This window comes from Coenobita brevimanus, chromosome 100 (assembly GCF_032717465.1).
Source record: "Coenobita brevimanus isolate Jiangsu-jjx chromosome 100, ASM3271746v2, whole genome shotgun sequence".
In the NCBI taxonomy this organism is placed as follows: Eukaryota; Metazoa; Arthropoda; class Malacostraca; order Decapoda; family Coenobitidae; genus Coenobita; species Coenobita brevimanus.
Window position 1 is genome coordinate 61517780 of NC_137053.1, and position 17500 is coordinate 61535279.

Genomic DNA, 17500 nt, shown 5'->3' on the forward strand with positions numbered 1-17500 from the left:
AAGGGGAGGGGAAGAAAGCAGTAATGGTGGGAGAGAGGAAAGTAGGGACGGGAAGAAGAGGAGAGGAGAGGGGAGGGGAAGAATGAGGGGAGGAAAATGGGAGTTAGGGGAGAAGGCGAAGTTAGGAGGGGAGGGAAGGAGAAGGGAGAAAAGGGGAAGGGAGTGGAAATGGGGGAAGAAGGGGACGAGGGGAAGTCGGGGGGAATGAATGAACGTAGTGGTGATTGGGGAGGGAAGATGGGGACGAGGGGAAGTCGGGGGGAATGAATGAACGTAGTGGTGATTGGGGAGGGAAGATGGGGAGGGAGGTGGGGGAAGATGGGTGGTTGGTTGAGGAGGAAAGGGAGGGCAAAAAACAGGGTGACAAAGTGACAGGTGGTGTGGTGGGGAGGGCAAAGGATAGGGGAGAAAAAGAGGGGGTGATGGAGGAAGTGAAGGGAGGTAAGAGCTAGGGGGTGAGGGGAAGGTGGGGAAGTGTGGTAGGAATGTGGTGAAGTGTGGTGGGGAGGAGTTATCAAGAGTAGGGAGGTCATGGGGAGGTATTCAGCAAAGTACATAGTCGTTGGGGAGGTGTGGGGAAGTGTGGGGAGGTGAGAAGGAGAGTCATGAGGTGTTGGGGAAGGCTGGGGAGGTGTGGCAAGGAGTCGGGAAAAGTAGAGTAATGGAAAAAGATTGAGGGGGAATCTAGGAAGGTGTGGAGAGGTGTGGGGAAGAGCAAAGTGTTCCTGGGGAGAAGTGGGGAGGAGTGAAGTCATGTAGAGTCGCTGGAATACTGCGAAAGAGACTGGAGAAGGGTGAGTAGAAGCGGGAAGGAGAAAAGAATAGTTGGGGAAGAGCGAGGAAGAGTTTGGAAAGTGTTTAGAGGAGGAGGAGGAGGAGGAGGAGGAGGAGGAGGTGGTCTGATTGTTATTCCATCCACCTGCCTCCCATCCTTTATCCATTCAGTGACCCCCTCCCCCCATACCTCTCTCTCTCTCTCACCGCAGAGGCAAAAGAGAGGAGGGGGGGAATGGGAAGGAAAGTGTTGAAGAAATAAGGGAAAATGGAGAGAGAGAGAGACGGGAGAGAGAGGAAAAGATGTGAAAAAGAGGAAGAGAGGAAGGGAGAGAGGCAGATGGAAATTGAAGGAAAGTGAAGGAATGGAGAAGCAAAAATTAAGTGTGGAAAGAAGGAAGGAAGGAAGGAGGAAGAAAAGATGAGGAAGGATGGAAGGAGGAGGAAAGTTAGTGAGGAGGGAGGAGGAGGAAGGAAAGAAACTGAGAGGAAGTAAAGAAGAAAAAATGTTTGCGAGGGAACGCTGTGATGTGGAAACTGATGAGAGAGAGAGAGAGAGAGAGAGAGAGAGGTTCTGACTAACTCTGACTTTACGACCAGAGAGAGAGAGAGAGAGAGAGAGAGAGAGAGAGAGGTTCTGACTAACTCTGACTTTACGACCAAATTTATCTTCTGTAAAAAGTATATTAAAAGAATTCTGTGATGTTGAGAATTGTAAAAATAACGTACACGGCAGGACACACACACACACACACACACACACACACACACACACACACACACTGGTTTCCTATTTATCTGCTGAACACATACATACATACATAAGCATACCCACATCGCCTCCATCCGCCTACCTATTTAACACACACACACACACACATACACACACACACTAATCTTCCTGCACTCAACGTACTTTGCTCTCTCTCTCTCTCTCTCTCTCTCTCTCTCTCTCTCTCTCTCTCTCTCCTGAGCAGACTCCACTGGACATGAAAGGTAGTCTGAGAGCTGCCCTATCTATCTAACCATCTATCTATCTATCTATCTACTTGTCTATCTATCTATCTAGTTATATCTTACGCTGGAAATATTACCGCCGTCTATCTATTTACCTGTATATATTTTATCTATCTGTGTATCTATCCTTTTATCTTTATCTATCGTTTATCTATCTATAATTAAATATGAGGTACTCTTAGACCTGCAGTAGTCATTAATTTATCTATGTACTTCATTACCACTACTATTACTACTACTATACTACCACTACTACTACCACCACTAATAAGACCACCACCACCACCGCCTCAACTACTACTACTGCTACTACTACTACTACCACCACAACTGCCACTACTACCACCATCACAACCACCACCACCAAAACTACTACTACTACTACTACTACTACCACCACCACACCACCATCTGGCGACATGGGAAGGAACATTTGTGCGGCGCTCAAAGGAATCTTGCGTGCGTGTGCGAGGGTGTGCGGGCGGTGCTGCAGAGGGAGGAAGAGAGCGTCCAGCACCACCTCCACCCCGCCCACCACCTCCACCTCGCCCACCTCCTCCACCACCCCTCCCACCACCTCCACCCCCACGCCCACCACCTCCCCGCCCACCACCTCCACCACCTCCCCGCCCACCACCTCCACCACCCCGCCCACCTCCTCCACCACCTCCCGCCCACCTCCTCCACCACCTCCCCGCCCACCACCTCCACCACCACGCCCACCACCCCGCCCACCACCTCCACCATCCCGACCACCACCTCCACCCAGCCCACCTCCACCACCTCGCCCACCTCTACCACCACGCCCACCTCCACCTCGCCAACCACCCCCATCTCTTCCCCCCCGTCCTCCGCCCCTGTCCCTTCCCCCACCCAGCCGGTGCATGGGGAGAAAGAGGACAACAGGGTGGACATGGGGGATGGGGAGAAGGTGGAGAGCTGAGAGAAACATGAGGACTTTCAGGCTACAGTCACGCAGTTCAGGTTAGAAATGGAAGAGATGAAAATAACACATAATACGCTACTAAGGTGATTAGGTGACATGGCGCACCGCGTGGACGAAGTGGAGAAGGCCACCCCCGCCACCGCCACACAGCTGGTGCACCGGGTGGACGAGGTGCAGAAGGCCACCGCCGCCACCGCCACACAGCTGGTGCACCGCGTGGACGAGGTGCAGAAGGCCACCGTCACACAGCTGGTGCACCGGGTGGACGAGGTGCAGAAGGCCACCGCCACACAGCTGGTGCACCGGGTGGACGAGGTGAAGGCCACCGCCACACAGCTGGTGCACGGGGTGGACGAGGTGAAGGCCACCGCCACACAGCTGGTGCACCTGGTGGACGAGGTGAAGGCCACCGTCACACAGCTGGTGCACCTGGTGGACGAGGTGAAGGCCACCGCCACACAGCTGGTGCACCTGGTGGACGAGGTGAAGGCCACCGCCACACAGCTGGTGCACCTGGTGGACGAGGTGAAGGCCACCGTCACACAGCTGGTGCACCTGGTGGACGAGGTGAAGGCCACCGTCACCAGCGCCAAACAGCTCGCTGACCGTGTTGTGGATCGGGAAAAAGTGCTGACTCCATGACCCCTAGTGGTGCTGCGGACTTCATCGTAGTGTTACTTGACGTAGACGGCACTGATCGGGCTAAGCTTATTGGCGCCGGCGGCAAAAACGTGGCGCGTATTCGGGTTCACTTTGGTGCGAGACTCGTTATTCCGCCGAATAATCATGAGCCCGTCACGGTTCGAGGTCCACGGCAGAACGTTGAAAATGCCGTGAAGCATATTGTACAGTATTATAAAGGAAACCCTCGCCAGACACTTCACTGAGCATCACGCTGTTCATGTACACCGGCATCTTGCCCTTCGCTTACATTTTACTCTCTTTTTCTATCACTTTACTGTTCTTACCTACTCTGTCTCTTTACATCTAGCTATTCCCATTTATCTTTTTTTCTTGTTTGTCGTTATCAAGTCTCTCTCTCTCTCCCTGTCTCTTTCTATCATCAAACATATTTTTCCCCGTAAAATATATTAACATTATATTCAGCACTTTTGGGTGACTGATATCGTAGGAGTCTTCTCATCACTGTTAAGCCTGACGGCTTTGGAAAACTGCCTTGAATCATTAATATATTTCCGTTGGTAGGGGTGGGGGAGTCTGATTTTTGTGTTCAACTCAGACATAGGCCTACCTTAACATGTGATTTTTCTTCCACAATATTGCACTAGAAATCGAAATAATACAGCGGGGCATTACAGTGAAGAATTATGCACCTATGCTGAGAGACAGACAGACAGCCAGACAAAGAGAGTGGCAGATAGATAGATAGACAAACAAATAGATGGACTGCTACGGGATAATATAATACAATGAGGCAGTAATTATGGATATAAACAACAAAGGGCGACACAAGCCTTCCCTCATTAGGATCACTTCTATCCCATCACCCCCACCCCGCCGCCCTCACCCCTCTCCCTCACCCCCACCCCGCCGCCCTCACCCTCTCTCTCACCCCCACCCCGCCGCCCTCACCCCTCTCCCGCACCCCCACCCCGCCGCCCTCACCCCTCTCCCTCACCCCCACCCCGCCGCCCTCACCCCTCTCCCTCACCCCCACCCCGCCTCCCTCACCCCTCTCCCTCACCCCCACCCCGCCTCCCTCACCCCTTCGACAGCCATTAGCAGCCACGCCACAAGGGGAAACATCAAAGACCCGAGCAACTACGAAACACCCCCACCGAAACAGCGATGAGAGAGGGAGCGGCAGAACGAGATGTGGCAGGGGGAAGGGAGCGGAAGGAAGGGAGGGGAGGGGGAGGGAAGACGTGGGAGAGCCAGACCGAGATGCGGGAAGGGAAGGAAGGGAACTCAAGGAGGAAGTAGACTTGAATACGCTGATAAGGTCAAGACGGTAAGAGAAGGGGAAAAGGAAGGAAGGGAAGGAGGAGGAGGAGGAAGCGTATGAAGGAGGAAGGGAAGGAAGGAGGAAGGGAAGGAAGGAGGAAGGGAAGGAAGAGGAGGAAGGGAAGGAAGGAGGAAGGGAAGGAGGTGGAGGAAGTGCATGAAGGACGTGGGAGGAAGGGAAGGAGGTGGAGGAAATGGCGAAGAGAAGGTAAGACAGAATAAAGAATGGACAAGGAAGAGAAGGACGGCAAAGGAATTACATAGAAGAGGAGAGCAAGGGGGGAGATGTTGATGATGATGATGTGTGTGTGTGTGTGTGTGTGTGTGTGTGTGTGTGTGTGTGTGTGTGTGTGTGTGTGTGTGTGTGTGTGTGTGTGTGTGTGTGTGTGTGTGTGTGTGTGTGTGTGTGTGTGTGTGAGAAAGAGAGAGAAAAGGGGGAGTAGCAGATGTAGATTAGCCCCCCTTAGAGTGGCGCCCCCCCCATCCAATCTACCTCGTATTACCTCGACTGGCAAGGAGGAATTACCAAACGATTTTCAAAGGGCCCCCCTCTCTCTCTCTCTCTCTCTCTCTCTATCCATATTTATACCTGTGTGTGTGTGTGTGTGTGTGTGTGTGTGTGTGTGTGTGTGTGTGTGTGTGTGTGTGTGTGTGTGTGTGTGTGTGGTGAACTAGAGGGAGGAGAGGAGCGAATGGAGGGAAACTTGAGAGCATGAGGGAGGGAGTGGAGAGAAGAGAAAGAGGTGAAGATTAGGGAGGAAGACAGAAAATGGAGGAAGATGAGAAGGGAAGAGGAAGAGAGGAAGTGATGAGAAAGAGGGAAGGAGAAGAGGAGGAGGAAGGAAGGAATGAAGAGAGGCATGTGTAGGGAAAGGAAAAGGAAGGAGAAATAATTGACAGGAGAGAGAGAGAGAGAGAGAGACAGAGACAGAGACAGAGAGAGAGAGAGAATCACCACTCGCTCTGAAGGGGTTAAGGAAGGCTGTGTCTGAAGAAAATCGTCTCAAGAAAGCAAGAAAATAAGAAAATGCGTCCTCGAGCTGAAGGTGTTAGTTCCTTCCACACCTGAGCTCCCTCTTCCGCCCAGGTGTGTTGATTAAGGACAGGTGAGGAAGTGTTATACCTCAGTCTAATTGTGCATTGTCTCTCTCTCTCTCTCGCTTAATTATTGTCTGTCTGTCTGTCTATCTATCTCCGTTTATCTATGTCTTTCTCTGCCTATCTATCAATCAGTCTATCTCGCTATTTAGTTGCTTCCAAACTCATATTCTCTCGCTACATTAGAAAGTCTCTCTCTCTCAATCTATCCATTTGGTTTATCACTTGCCTTTACAACTAATATTCTCTCTCTCTCTCTCTCTCTCTCTCTCTCTCTCTCTCTCTCACCTCTGATCTTCCTAACACATAGATGGATGATATTACCCAGCCATATATTCCTCTGTTGTGTTCCCTCCAACAATATTACTCAAGAGAATCATTTCGATCTTACGTTACAGAGAGAGAGAGAGAGAGAGACTACCTCTGCTCTAAGTCTCCATCTCGTCACTCATTTCCCTTCAACTCTCTCTCACTCTCTCTCTCTCTCTCTCTCTCTCTCTCTCACACACACACACACACACACACACACACACACACACACACACACGATAAAAGTAACTCTCTCCAACATAATGATGATGCGATGACGTGAGGAAGATAGTGATGATGTATGGATTCTCTCTCTCTCTCTCTCTCTCTCTCTCTCTCTCTCTCTTTCACACACACACACACACACACACACACACACACACACACATACACACACACACACACCAGCCTAGGATAAGCACACCTGGTCCCTCCTCACGCCCACACCACACAGGTTAATTAGCACAGGTGAGCAGGTGAGGGTGAGAGGGGACAGGAAGGAGGGGATGCAGTCAGGAAGGAATCAGGATGGAACAAGGAAAGAAGGATGGAAGGAAGGAAAGAATGAATGAATGAAGGAAGAAAGGAATTAATGAATGAATGATGGATGGAAGGAATAAAAGAATGAAAGATAAATAATAAGGTTTGTTGGAAAAAGCACGCCATGAAAACTGGAAAAAAAACTTGGAAATGAAGGAAGACAGGAAGGAGTGAAGAAAGAGAGGAAGGAAAGGAAGGAGTGAAAGAAGAGAGGAAGGAGAGGAAAAACAGAATGACGGAGGGAAGGAGGACGTGTGGAGAGAGAAAGTAGAGAGAGAGGGAGAGAGGGAAGGGAGAGAGAGAGAAAATAAAGAGATGAAAGAGAGTACGGTAGGAAAAACTGAATGGAGGAAACAGTGAGTGTCAAGAGAGAAAGGAGAGAGGAAAAAGAGTGAGAGAAACGAGTCAGAGAGAGAAAGAATGGGTGAGAGAGAGAGAGAGAGAGAGAGAGAGAGAGAGAGAGAGAGAGGAGGAAAATTTAAAGGTAAGACATCACTGAAGGAAGGCACGAGAGAGAGAGAGAGAGAGAGAGAGAGAGAGAGAGAGAATGAAATATGCAGGACAACAGGCAGGCAACAAAGGACTGTGTGTGTGTGTGTGTGTGTGTGTGTGTGTGTGTGTGTGTGTGTGAATATAAAGGCGACAGAAAAACAACAGAAAGACGAAAAATAAAAGGACAGGAAGTGGCCGCTGAGGAAAGACGAAGAAAATGAACCTCTTTTGTTGAGAGAGAGAGAGGAGTTTAAGACACATCCATCATTAACCCCCTCAATACTAGGCAATAATAATAATAATAAAAATAATAATAATAATACAATATTACTTCTACTACATATTTCTACTACTGCCACTCTACCACCACCACCACCATCATCATCATCATCATCATCACAAATTCCACATCACATCAACTCACGTCCCTTTACAACCCTACACTTCAGCCTGCCTCCTCTCCAGGTCGGCGTCATGTCACGCCTGTTCACCTCTACTCACCCCAATTCCGTCCAATCACCTCCAATCAGGGCAATTACACTCCAATTAAGGGTCGTTTGAGGTCATTACAGGGTCAAAATACGTTAGGTTAAGTCGTTGGTTAATATTTAGTCCTGATTAGGCAGTACACACACACACACACACACACACACACACACACACACACACACACACACACACACGCGCGGAGGGTCGTTTCGGTGCCACCACGTGAAGGCGACCCGACTAGGTACCCACGCTGAGATAAAAGGACTACAGCGGCAGAGGCTTATTCACAGAGGGCATACCTTCCACAGAGCCAGGGTTCAAACACGCCCAAGCAATCACGGAAGAAAGCGGTAAACACTCCTACATCCATCTCATCCCGGCCGCGGCGAGAAGGACGGTGCAACGAGAGGCGCGATGGCAAACAAATGGAGACAAAGATGATGATGATGATGATGAGGAGGAGAAGGAGGAGGAGGAGGAGGGTAGGGAATATGAGGGAGAAAGAACAAGGAGGTGAACGCTATCCTTTCCCTCATAGACAAAGGCGTAAGGTCTGTGCAACGATACGCGAGAGAGAGAGAGAGAGAGAGAGAGAGAGAGAGAGAGAGAGAATGATGGTTACTGTGATTAGGTGAGGAAGACAGAGAAAAGAGAGAAGATGAGGGAGGAGGAGGAGGAGGAGGAAAGAAGATAAGAAAGAGGGTCAACAAATCTTGGGCTTGAGTTGGTGTTTGCCTGTCTGTCTTGGGAAGGACTCTCTCTCTCTCTCTCTCTCTCTCTCTCTCTCTCTCAGGGTACATCTGCTCCTTTCTCTCTCCTTCAGCCTCCTTCCTCCTACCATCACACTTTCTTAAGACTTCCTAAATCCACCTTAATCCTTCTTCACAGTCCTTCCCCCCTACTACCACCTCCTTCTTTATTTTCCTCCTTCTCTTCCCTCTCTTATCATTCTTACCCTTTCCTTCTCTCTTCCTTCATCATTCTTATCTCTTTCTTCCCTCTCCTCCCCTCCCCTCACTGTCTCACTCCTTCTCCCCTTCCTTTTGTCTTTCTTACTCTTTTCCTTCCTTGCCTTCCTTCTTCACTTTTCTCCCATTCCTTCTCTTTCCTCTCTCTTTATTTTTATTCTAATCTCTCTCTCTCTCTCTCTCTCTTTCTTTTTCTTCTTCTACTTTTGTGCCTTCTTCTTTAGTCTCCTTCCTCTTCTTCTCTCTCTTTCATTTCATCCACTCCTTCTCCTCTTCCATCATTCTCTACGCACTCTCCTTCTCCCCCTTCCCTTCCCTCACCCTCATCCAACTCTCCTCCCTTCCTTCATCACTATCCCACCACACTCTCTCTCTCTCTCCCCCTTTCTCTTATCATGTTTTCACCTTCCCTTCCTTTTCTTTAACTCGTGGATCTACTTTCTCCTTTCCAAATATTAAACTCCTTCCCTCAGATCTTACCCATTTCTTCCCCCTAATCTTGAGACAAAAATCGATCACTCCAAGATTATTAAATTGTCTCCATCTACCTCCCTTCTCCTTCACCTTTTTCTCCTTACCTGTATTTCTTCCTCCTCCTCCTCCTCTTCCTCCTTCTTTCCCTCCACCTCCTCTTTCTTCAACACTAATACATCTTTTTCTTGAACTTCCCTCCTCTTGCTCCTCACTCTCTCCCTCCCTTCCTCCTCCTGCTCCTCACCCTCTCTCTCCCTTCCTCCTCCTCCTCCTCCTCCTCCTCTTCTTTTTCTCTTTCTCCTATAATTCTCCTCCTATTCTTCCTCACCCTCTTCCTTCCTAATCTTCCTCTTCACCCTCTCCCTTCCTTCCTTCCTCCTCCTCCTCCTCTTCTTCTCCTTTACTAATCCTCCTCCTCCTTCTCTAACTCTCCTCCCATTCTTCCTCACCCTCTTCCTTCCTCCTCCTCCTCCTCCTTAGCGACCCGTGGACTGGATTAAGACTAAGTAAAGGTTGGTACTATTACAAAGCCGAATCTCTCTCTCTCTCTCTCTCTCTCTCTCTCTCTCTCTCTCTCTCTCTCTCTCTCTCTCTCTAACAAGTGTATATAATATAGATAGATAGATAAATAGATAGATAGATAGATGTGTGTGTGTATATCGGGTCAGGCAATTTATACGGCCAGGAAATTTAGTCTATCCATTTATCTACACATCTATCCACCCATCCATCTATCTATCCACCTATTTATCTATCGAGTCAGATAATTTAAATATCCAGGAAGCTCAGTCCATTTATCTATCCAACAATCGACCCATCCATCTATCTATCCACCCATCCATCTATCTATCCACCTATCTATCAATCCACCTCTTAACAAGACACTATCGGGAGGCCCTGAAATTTAACGCCTCCTTGCCCGGCCCAGAGACATAAATCAGTGTGTGTGTGTGTGTGTGTGTGTGTGTGTGTGTGTGTGTGTGTGTGTGTGTGTGTGTGTGTGTGTGTGTGTGTGTGTGTGTGTGAGGACGCTGAAGTTTTACAGATTATGGTACCGCCGGGAGAAAAGAAAAACTGATGGAGTGGGTGTAGGTGGGCGTGGGTGTAGGCGGGGGTGGGTGTGGGTGTGTAGGTGGGCGTACAAGAATGAGCGTGGGTGATGTGTCGGGGTGTGGGGGTGTTTTACTCATTGCCACACCCACACACAATCACTCAGCCTCACACACACACCCACACGCAATCACTCAGCCTCACACACACACACACACACACACACACACACACACACACACACAATCACTCAGCCTCACACACACACACACACACAATCACTCAGCCTCACACACACACACACACACACACACACACACAATCACTCAGCCTCACACACACACACACACAAACAACGCCTCACTCTGCCTCACCTCACCCAAACTACCCAAACAAGCCAGTCGCCTCACCTTAACGATCTGATCACCCAATTCGTCGTCATCAGGATTTGACCACTCGTTGAAACAAAAGCTCTCCGCGTGGGGCCAACTCACCCCCCGGGCCTGTAAGTGCTTCTCCGCTAGGGTCAACCAGAGCTGAGGGGGAGAGAGGGAAAAATAGATTAGTTTGGGTTAAATTGGGGATTGGGTAGGGTTTATGTCTATTATTATTATTGTTGTTGTTATTATTATTATTATTATTATTATTATTATTAGTTGTAGTAGTAGCAGTAGCAGTATAAGCAGTGGTAGAAGTAGCTGTAGTAGTAGTAGTAGTAGTAGTAGTGGTGGTGGTAATAGTGGTGGTAATAGTAGTAGTAGTAGTGGTAGTAGTAATGAAATTGTTTGGGATAACTGAAATAATGGACTAAGTACACACACACACACACACACACACACACACACACACACACACACACACCAATCATTTAAACTCAGGTATAATCTGATCCGCATACAAAAGTTCACCTTAATCCAATTTTTGCCCCGATATTTTAAAAGCCTCACAATTCCACTGACAAAATCATATTCCAAATTTATAAAAAAAAAAAACTCCCCCATATAACAATTAAAAAAAAATAAATAAATAAATAAATAAATACGTGCTGACATGGGAGGAATGACATGGAGAAGATTTATCCGCAAATACTAATACTAATAATAACAACAAAAACAACAACAATATGCTCAATGGTCCAAGCTCGGTCGATTCATCCTCTCTCTCTCTCTCTCTCTCTCACACACACACACACACACACACACACACTCTACCCTACTGTGTGTGGAAAATTGGACGACACTGAAAAGGTGAAAAAGTCCACACACTGCGATGGAGAGAGAGAGAGAGAGAGAGAGGTGGCGCAAAACCCTAAATCAGCAGGCATTCCCTTAAAGACATGCTTGTTATGTGTGTGACGCTGGACAACAAGCACCTTAGTTTTTGGCATATACTGTATAGAAAATATCATGAAGTGTGCTGACGAATTATTGCGAACTCGACTGCGAACTCCTACATGGACTGCGGACTCCACTTACGGTAAATAGCAAGACGGCGAACAATGTCTTTTGGAACTTACTACTGCTACTTCCAAACCCAACTATATTTTTCAGAATTTTTCGTAAGAGTTCCAATATTCTTCAATCATAAAATTTTAGACTTTTTTCTGTTTCTTTGTTTTTTTTTTCTTTTTTATTATGTACGAAAAAACGTACACACAAAAAATGTCCCTGTGACTTAAAGAGTACATCAGAATGGTATCATATGCAGAGGCGATTCACACACACACACACACACACACACACACACACGGTACTTCTCTGTCCACTGGTAATACAAAATAATATAAGTCAGATTCCACTTGATGTAGGGTACGGGTCCTCATACTAGAATACTGAGTTCCCCCTCCCCATCAACTACTTCACTCCCCTCCCCTCTTCTCTCCCCCCTACCCCTTCCCTCCCCTCCCCTCCCTACCTCTTCCCCCTCCCTCTCTCCCCCCCACCCCCTCTCCTCCCCTCCCCCTACCTCTTCTTTTCCCCTCCCCCGCCTCTTCCCCTCCCCTCCCTTACCTGCCTTAATCACCTGTAGTTTACCTGCATTTCCACACCCTGATATTTTTAGGTGTGACCGGGAATTTCTCTCTCTTTCTTTCTTTCTCTCTCTCTCTCTCTCTCTCTCTCTCTCTGGAAATATTCGGGGAAAAAATTGATGGCCACTTGTCTGGTATCACGTTTGTTTTTGGGGTGGGAATGCTGGGTGGGGGAGGGAGGGAGAGTGTGGGGGAGAAGGGGCGGGATGATGGGTAGGGACAGAAGGGGGAGGGATGTGTGGTTGGGGAGGGGAAAAGAGGGTGTGTGGGTGGGGAGGTGGATAAGGTGTTTTTGTGTGGGGAAGGGATGTGTCTATGTTTGTGGGATGAGGAGGCTGTGTGTGTGTGTGTGTGTGTGTGTGTGTGTGTGTGTGTGTGTGTGTGTGTGTGTGTGTGTGTGTGTGTGTGTGTGTGAGAGAGAGAGAGAGAGAAATCCACTCTTCTTTTCCACCTTTCTGTTTCAATCATCCAATACATCTTTCCTTTCTTTTCCTTCACTCATCTTTCTCTCTTCTTTCTTCCACTCCTTCCCCTTCCCCTCCATCACCCCCCTCTCTCCCATTACTGTCTTCCCCTCCCTTCCCTTCCCCTTCCCCTGCAGCAGATAACCATAAGGGCAGACAGAGGCTAACCTAATTATTTACTAGCATACTCCTTTGTTATCAGTATTCCCTATGTATACCCTTCCCTTTCCCCTTCCCTTTCCTTTCCCATTTTCCTTTCCCCTTCCCCTCCCACAGGCCTGCTCACTCCTCATTCTCTCCCCTCATCACTGTATTCCTTCTTATCTTTCCCCTCAGTCACTCCCCTTCGTCATTATCTATTTTCCCCTCCTCCTTTCCTCCTCAACTCTACCTTCCCCTTCCTCACTCTCCGCCTCCCCTTCCCCTTTCCCCCCCTCCCCTTACTCCCATTCCCTCACTCTCTGCTTCCTTGTCTCCCCTTTCCCTTCCCCTTCCTTACTCTCCACCTACTTTTCCCCTTCCTCTACTCCCCTTCTTCCCCTCATCCTTTTCAACCTCTTCCCTTTCCCCTCCCTTCCTCCCCTCACCTCCAATCTCTTCCTTTCCCTCTTTGCATTCCTCTCCCCATTCTTCCCTCTCTCACATTCTCCCCCTCCGCCCCTCCATTATCTCTCTCGCCAGCCTTCCCTCTCTTTCCTTCTCCCCCTTCCCTCCCTCTTTTCATCCCTCTCTCAGTCATCTCTCTCTTCCTTTCTCCCCTCCCTATCTCCACTCTTTATCCCTCTCTCTCGCCTCCCCTCTCTTCATTCCTCTCCCAGCCATCCCTCCCCCTCTCTATCCCTCTCCCTTTCCTCCCCTCTCTCCCCCCTCCCCCTACACCAACCCAGCTTCAGCATGTAATTTCACCCCATACTATATTTTTCTTTCAGGCCTCTATGCTCCCCTCTCCCCTCCTGTATATGCTCGCCACATGCCTACTAATTTGAGAGAGAGAGAGAGAGAGAGAGAGAGAGAGAGAGAGAGAGAGAGAGAGAGAGAGAAACTCCATGTGACTTTTTTTTTTTTTTTTTTTTTTTTTTTGGAGAGAGAGAGAGAGAATTCCTTAACTTGGCGCTAAAAAGCAAGACAAGTTAAGCAAAGTCAAAAAATAGTTTTTTTTTTTTTTAAGACACTAAAATTACACATTCATTTTTTTTAATATATTCAAGACATTATTATTTTATCTATCTATCTATCTACCTATCTATCTATGTATCTATCTATCTATCTATCTCTATTTTTACTGATGCTATACTCCGTTTTCGTCCACTTTCATCCCATGTTCTATATCTCAATGGCGGAATAAGACAAGGTCAGCTTCTACATCCTCTCCGTAGCACTTCTTCGTGACTAGCACCATACTCCAGTGTTACTCTCTTGCTATAGCTCAGCATTCAAGCTGGAGATGGCAATTTTTTGGCCTAATTAAAGATAGTAGAGTATTGCTGTAAGTCTAAAATTCTCTCTCTCTCTCTCTCTCTCTCTCTCTCTCTGCTATCCTTTAAAGCCGGACCACCAAGTAGGGACCATAAGTCTGTGTGCTCTATGACTCTCTCTCTCTCTCTCTCTCTCTCTCTCTCTCTCTCTCTAAGTTAAGGTGTAACATTAGGGAGTCAGCTTGAGTTAGTGGAAGAAAGGGGAGAGGTAGGGAGGGAATAGAAAGGAGGGGAGGGGAGAGGAGGGGAGGGAGGGGAAAAGGAATGGAGAGGAGAAGATAGAAAATGAAAATGGGAAGGAGGGTGGAAGGGGCAAGGAAAAGAGGAGGGAAGGGGATGGGGAAGGAAAGAGGAAGAGGAATAGGCAGTGGAGGAGAGGAAGAGAGAGGGGAGAAGAGGAAGAGGGGCAGGGCAAAGAGAGAGAGGGGAAGAGGGGAGGAAGTGTGGAAATTGGAGGTGGTTTGGGGAGGTGAAGTGACGCCAAATTGACTGCTTGTTACTGGGTTATTTTGAGTGGGGCTCCTATTACCCCCCCCCTCTCTCTCTCTCTCTCTCTCAACACCAGGAAATTAACTTCAACATCAATAAAAAACAATACTCTATTTTTTTTCCCTCTTAAGAGACTCCTGCCATTAATACTCCTCATGACTCCCTTTGTATACTCCCTTCGTGGCTCCCTTTGTATACTCCCTTCGTGGCTCCTTTTGTATACTCCCTTTGTGGCTCCCTTTGTATACTCCCTTTGTGGCTCCTTTTGTATACTCCCTTTGTGGCTCCTTTTGTATACTCCCTTTGTATACTCCCTTCGTGGCTCCTTTTGTATACTCCCTTTGTGGCTCCTTTTGTATACTCCCTTTGTATACTCCCTTCGTGGCTCCTTTTGTATACTCCCTTTGTGGCTCCCTTTATATGGTCCCTTCGTGGCTCCCTTTGTACACTCCCTTCGTGGCTCCCTTTACACACTCCCTTCGTGGCTCCCTTTATATACACTCCCTTCGTGGCTCCCTTTATATACACTCCCTTCGTGGCTCCCTCTGTACAATCCCTTCGTGGCTCCCTTTATATACACTCCCTTCGTGGCTCCCTTTATACACACTCCCTTCGTGGCTCCCTTTATACTCTCCCTTCGTGGCTCCCTTTATACTCTCCCTTCGTGGCTCCCTTTATATACACTCCCTTCGTGGCTCCCTTTATACACTCCCTTCGTGGCTCCCTTCACGTTATCTCCCTCAATATCCTCCCTTTAACGATTTATCCTTCACCCCCCCCCCTCGTCATCAGCTCCCTTCACTGACTCAATTACATCCCTTCACACTCCCCTCCTCTCACAGCCTTCATCACCTACCATCACCACTTTCCTATATACCTCCTTTCATCACTTTAATATCTTCTTTCATCACTCCCTCATCATCATCATCATCCACGCCCTTCATCACTCCCTTCCCATCATCATCATCCATACCCTTCACCATTCCCTTCCCATCATCATCATCCACGCCCTTCATCATTCCCTTCCCATCATTATCATCATTAACTCCACCACTCCCCATCATCACCATCATCAACGCCCTTCACCACTCCCCATCATCATCATCATCATCAACGCCCTTCATCACTCCCTTCCCATCATCATCATCATCAACGCCCTTCACTCCCTTTCCATCATCATCATCATCAACCCTTCATCACTCCTTTCCCACCATCATCATCACCCCTTCATCACTCCCTTCCCATCATCATCATCATCATCTCCCTTCCTTACACCTTTCTTTCAGTCCTTCCATCACTTCCTAACATGATTAACTCCCTTCACCACTCCTACCCCATCACCACCTACTCCCTTCCCATTACCACCCATTCCCTTCACCACTTCCTTCCCATCACCACCCACTCCCTTCCCATCACCGCCCACTCCCTTCCCATCACCACCCATTCCCTCCCCATCACCGCCCACTCCCTTCCCCACTCCCTTCCCATCACCACCCACTCCCTTCACCATTCCCTTCCCATCATCATCATCATCAACCCTCTTCATTACCCCCTCTCTCAATCCCTCTGAAGGCTATTTGCGTAATTACCAACACACTGACTGCCTAATGACCATAACGAAGGTGGAAATTACTTGAGAGAGAGAGAGAGAGAGAGAGAGAGAGACTGTGTGTCCCTCTCTCTCCCTTTCTCTGTATGTAGTGTGTGTGTGTGTGTGTGTGTGTGTGTGTGTGTGTGTGTGTGTGTGTGTGTGTGTGTGTGTGTGTGTGTGTGTGTGAAGGCCTAAATCCAAACCACGTCTCAACCCTCCCCTCACCACCCATAATATGACAACCACACATCTTAATAAGCGTATCTTGTTACTATATTAATTTTAAAAACAGGGTTACTTGGAATTACTTAAAACACACACACACAGAAAGCTTGACTAAAAACTTACACTACACACACACACACACACACACACAGAAAGCTTGACTAAAAACTTACACTACACACACATAAGTATCCCAAAACACACACACACACACACACACACACACACACACAAAGCAGCTCATTTAATTCTGCATAAAGTCGCCAGCAATGAGTTTTCGCCCCACCAAATTTTGCCGAATAACCCACAACGAACCGAAATCTCTCGTGTGGAACGGCAAGTGAGAGAGAGAGAGAGAGAGAGAGAGAGAGAGAGAATGTCCCTTATATTCTACCTTAACCCCTTCGACACGGTGGGATATTTTTCAATACAGACAGACAGATAGACTGATAGATAGATAGACTGATAGACAGATAGATCGTTTCCCAAGCAATTTTTTTTTTCAGGGGATTTTTCGAACTGAGAGACTTATAAATCCTTCATTAAAGTTTTCAAAATAAGGGGACGTTCCTAGTAAATAAATGTTTCGAAGGGGCGACAGTAAAGCAAATAAATACATAAATAAAAATAAATCCTTCCACTCAGCATGAAGAATAAAGTGTCGCTCGAATGGCATCAAGTTGCAATCAATGAAAATCAAGTTGCAATTAAAATCAAGTTGCAATCAATTAAAATCAAGTTGCAATCAATTAAAATCAAGTTGCAAATCAATGAAAATCAAGTTGCAATTAAAATCAAGTTGCAATCAATTAAAATCAAGTTGCAATCAATTAAAATCAAGTTGCAAATCAATGAAAATCAAGTTGCAAATCAATGAAAATCAAGTTGCAATCAATGAAAATCAAGTTGCAATTAAAATCAAGTTGCAATCAAGAAAAATCAAGTTGCAATCAATGAAAATCAAGTTGCAATTAAAATCAAGTTGCAATCAATTAAAATCAAGTTGCAAATCAATGAAAATCAAGTTGCAATCAATGAAAATCAAGTTGCAATCAATGAAAATCAAGTTGCAATCAATGAAAATCAAGTTGCAATCAATGAAAAT

The 17500-nt window shown here is 47.4% G+C and overlaps 1 protein-coding gene across 1 annotated transcript in view; it reads right to left on the reverse strand.

Moving 5' to 3' along the window:
- LOC145414678 (uncharacterized) overlaps positions 1–17500 on the reverse strand; it is a 200080-nt gene that overhangs the window by 60806 nt on the left and 121774 nt on the right. The window contains exon 5 of the mRNA XM_080284196.1: positions 10533–10658. Within this exon, the coding sequence (XP_080140322.1) occupies positions 10533–10658 (126 nt within the window). The remainder of the gene's footprint in view (positions 1–10532; positions 10659–17500) is intronic.